Below are 4,583 nucleotides of genomic sequence, written 5' to 3'. Positions count from 1 at the left end.
TTTTTTTTTTCTGTGTGTGATCATCTTGTTTGTCATTTTTTATGGCACTCCATTAAAATCATACACCACAACTTGTCCAGTAACTCCCCAATTGATGGATGTCCCTTCAGTTCCCAGTTCTTTGCCACCACAAAAAAGCTGCTATAAATACTTTAGAACATATAGTTCTTTCCTTTTTCCTTTTTCACCTTAAGATATGCTTTTAAAAATTCATTGCTAGGAGGGCAACTAAGTGGCTCAATGGATCAAGAACAGGTATAGAGCTGAGAGGTCCTGGGTTCAAGTTTGGCCTCAGATACTTCCTAGCTATGTGACCCTGGGCAAGTCACTTAGCTAGCCTTTACCATTCTTCTGCTTTGGAACCAATACAAAGCATTGATTCTAAGATAGAAGGTAAAGGGTTTTTGTGTGTGTGTTTTTTTCAGCATTAGAAAAACTTTATGAAGCTCCAAATTTAGTGACATCTTGTTTTTGTTTGAGTGATAAGGTTGGCTAATCTAATGAACAGGGATCAATACTGTCCTACATATCTTTGAAGGAATGTTGGGAGTCACTGCCTGAGAAGCTTATCTTCTTTCTAAGTTGCGGTATCAAACATCTGTGGATGTGTACTCAGCTAAGTCACAATACATTTTATCTACACCAACATGGCCACACTAGTACTGAAAGATAAAATCGCACAGGATTTTGGTTCCCTCTCCCCTTCTTCTCTTTTGGGTAAGATGGATTCCTATACATAACAGAATGTGGATACCAAACCATCTCTTTCACCTCCTAACCTGCAGGACCATTTGCCCACTGTGGCACCCTCCTGGTCCCAGGATCCCAGCTTTGTCCAGCCCTTGTCCAGGCACAGTATGAGCCCCCGACTCCAATGGCACAAGAGGTTTTCACCACTGATTTGGATTTATGCTAAAACCCTGAGTCCCCAGAATAGACCAGAGGCCCAATGGGAAGCCTGGGGAAGTAGGTGGCAGGTAAAGAAAAGTCTGTTTAGCTTTTTCAGTTTCTAACTCAGTCCCTAAAACCCAAACCCTAACCAAACCCCCATTAACTCTGGAAATCTCCCAAGGCTTTGTCCTGGGACCATTCCTCTTTTCCCTCTGTATCCTATCACTTGATGGCCTCATCACTGGGGTCAACTCTCATCTCTTGCAGTTGACTTTCTAATCCCCTTGTCCAGCCAGTCCTGGCCTCCCTGCTGAATACCTGCCTTCAAACTCCAGCTGCCTCCTGGATGTAATGAATGAGATAGATGTTCCCTAGATATCCCAAACTCAGCTTGTCTAAAACAGAAGGTATTTCCCCTCCAAACTTTCCCCCTTCTGAATTGCCTTCTTACTGTCAAGGGTAGCATCTTCCCCACAGACATTCTAGATTTGTAACTTCAGTGTCATCTTCAAATGATCATTCTTATCCACCCCACATCTACCTTCATATGGTCGTGTGTGTGTGTGTGTGTACATATATACATATATTTATGTGTGTGTAGATAATATATAAAACATACAGTGATCCCTCACCTATCGCAGGAGTTACATTTCAGAGACCCCCACGATACGTGAAAATCTGAGAAGTAGCAGCGTTATATTTATTTTATTATTTATATATATTTTAAGGCTTTATAAACCCTTCCCACTCTCCTATAAACCTTTCCCACACTCTTATAAACACTGAGCCAATCAGCACCCAGGATACAGAACACAGTGCTATGGCGGTTGGTCTTTCATTCCATCAGCCAATAGCATACTATGTACGATCTAATGTTGCAAACTTGCACAAGTGGTAGTGGCGCACTGCATTTCCATTGTTACAGTGTTTATCCGCAAAATCCTGTGATATAGCAAAAAACTGATTTAGATTTAGATATTAGATTTTTTTTAAACCCATAATACAGTGAAACTGCGACAAGTGAACCATGATATAGCGAGGGATGACTATATATTTACATATACATATATTCGTGTGTATATGATATATAAAATATATTTATATATACATATATGTATGTATGTGTATATATGTGTGTGTATATGTATAATTTCCTGGGGTGTATAGGGTATTCAGGGAGGGGTAGCACCTTTGGTGGGAGGGCCAGTGTTCTGTGCATTAGGGCACTGCATCCATGGGAGGACTAACACCTTTAGTGAGAGGGCTTGAAGACCCTTTTTTAAGGTTGTTTTCCTTTTGCTACCCAGCTCTGTGGCTCCAATAAACTGTAGCATGCCTGGAAGCCACATCCTGGTAAAGCTATTTTGGCAGATGGGCTAAAACAGACAGAGAGAAACTGATAAGCCTCAAACCCACTGGTGAGGTAGGGGGTGACTCCCCCAGGCATGTTAAAGCTCCCCCCACACCCAGAATGAGTGGATAAAAACAATTTGTTCCAATGGCCACAAAGGCATCTGAAGCAGGGGCTATGGAGTACTTAGAGCTTGGTCAGACATTGACGGTGCCAAGGTCATTCACTCCAGCCATCCAAGGTCATCTTGACTTTTGTCTTGCCGCTGGACTTGGATGACTGAAAGACTTGATGATGACTTAGTGAAGCTCTGCCTCACTTAAATTCAGTTCACTCAAAAGTCAATGATCCTCTTTGAAATGAAGGATGAACAATAATATCTTGCATGTTTACTGTATTGTGTTATTACATGCCTGTTGTCTCCCCTATTCGAATGTAAGCTTCTTAAGGCCAAGAGCTGTGTTTGCCTCTCTTTATATCTCCAGAGCCCAGGACGAGGCTTGGCACACTGGAAGTGCTTAAATGAAAGCTTCTCCATGGAGTGTGGCAAGCTTCTATCTCCCCTCCCTAGTGGAAACACTATGTAAACAGTTAAGTAAATACAGTAGAGATACAAAGTGAATATAAAGCTTAAGAAACAACAGCATGCAAGTAAGTAAATACAAAAGAGATATAAAATGAATCAAAGGCCTCTGAGTCTATCAGAGGAAACAACATGTGCTCAGACAAGTAGATACAAGATAGCACCGTGGATGGAGAGCTGCAAGGGATGTTAGAAGCCATTCTGCAGAGGAAACAAAAAGAGGTAAAGAAAGATTAAGGGACTTGTCCAAGGTCACATTGTTCATTAAAAAAAAAAAAATGTGGGCCAGTTCCTCTGACCCCAAAGCCAGTGGCCTTTCTGTAGGACACAGTAAATACAAGGCAGTTCTGTGAAAGAAACGTTGGTAACTGAAGGGACTGAGAAAGGCCTTGTGCTGGAGGGGAGCTGAGTTCTGAAGAAAAGAGGGATTCTAAAAGGAATATCATTCCCTCCCTAAGTAGTATAGTGGACAAAATGCTGACTCTGGGTGACCTCATTTGGGGTTTTGTTGGTAAATATCCTGGAAGGGCTTGTCATTTCCTTCTCCAGCTCATTTGACAGATAAGAAAACTGAGGAAAACAAGACCAGAGTGAAACTCAGGAAGATAAGTCTTCTTGACTCTAGATTGGGCACTCTATCCCACCTAAATGTGATTAGAAAGAACCAAGTTCAAATCTGGCTATTATCATTATTCCAGAATGGGGGCCTTTGAAAAAGCATGCCGCTAGGATATGGAAATGGTAAGGAAATGCCACAATAGTTTGACCTGGCTGGATCCTAGAGTACAGGAAGTGGAGTAAACATATCCTAAGACTGGAGACAGGTTGTGGATGCCACCCAAATAAAAAGGAGTTTGTATTGGATCTTGGAGGCAACAGGGAGCCATGGGAGTTTACTGAGCAGGACAGTGACCTAGGATCAGACATAAATCTAGAGCCAGGAATGTCCTCAGCAGCCTTCTAGTCCAAACCCTTCCATTTTACAGTTTAGGAAACTGAGAACCGAGGAGATCAGGTGTTTTACTCAGGGTGACAGGATGGAGCCAGAATCCGAGGCGACATCTGAACCCAAGTACAGATACTGCAGAGGCAGAGCTTTGGCACTGCAAAGGTACGCGTGGTTCGCTTAGAGAGAGAAGAGACAGCTTCAACAACAGTCCAGGAAAGAAGTGGGCACGAACCCCCCTCTCCCCCAGTGCAGGATGCAGTACTCCGCCTCCCACGAGGGACATCCCGCGGGGATAGTGGACCAGCCCACGGACAAGTCCCAAGATCGCGCTCTGGGCACGTGTGACCCGGGGCGGAGCGCGCCGCGCGTGGACACATTCTGTCGCGGGGGCGGAGGGGGGAGGGGGTGGTCGAGGGCAGGATTGGCTCCGGGGAGGGGGCTGGAGCGATAGCACCGCTGCTCGGGGCGCCCCGCCGGGCTGCTGCCCCTTTAAGGCCCCCAAGGCCCCGCCCCCGCGGTGAAGTCAGCGCGCTCGCGTGCGCGTGACGCGCTGGTTGCCGCAGAGACGCCCCGCCCCCCGCGCGGTGCTGCGGAACCAGGAGCCCCGGGCGGCGGCGGCAGCCGAGGCTGGACAGGCGGCCAGGGGCGAGGGAAGGACAACGACGACGACGACGAGAGAGGCCGGGCCGAGCTGAGGCGAGAGCGTCCGCCGCGAAGCGGGCCAGCCGCAAGGACGCGCGCCGGGCCCCAGACATGGTGCTGATCAAGGAGTAGTGAGTGTCCAGGGCCGGCGGCCGGCCGGCGCGGGG

At 46.5% G+C, this 4,583-nt stretch overlaps 1 protein-coding gene across 1 annotated transcript in view; it reads left to right on the top strand.

The window, feature by feature from the left end:
- Positions 1-4,357: 4,357 nt before the first annotated feature.
- PITPNA (phosphatidylinositol transfer protein alpha) overlaps positions 4,358-4,583 on the top strand; it is a 41,892-nt gene continuing 41,666 nt past the window's right edge. The window contains exon 1 of the mRNA XM_044672944.1: positions 4,358-4,547. Coding sequence (XP_044528879.1) covers positions 4,528-4,547 — 20 coding nt within the window. The 5' untranslated portion in view covers positions 4,358-4,527. The remainder of the gene's footprint in view (positions 4,548-4,583) is intronic.

This window comes from Gracilinanus agilis, chromosome 4 (assembly GCF_016433145.1).
Source record: "Gracilinanus agilis isolate LMUSP501 chromosome 4, AgileGrace, whole genome shotgun sequence".
In the NCBI taxonomy this organism is placed as follows: domain Eukaryota; kingdom Metazoa; phylum Chordata; class Mammalia; order Didelphimorphia; family Didelphidae; genus Gracilinanus; species Gracilinanus agilis.
The sequence above is the reverse complement of the archived record's forward strand: the minus strand, read 5'-3'. Positions and strand labels throughout refer to the sequence as shown.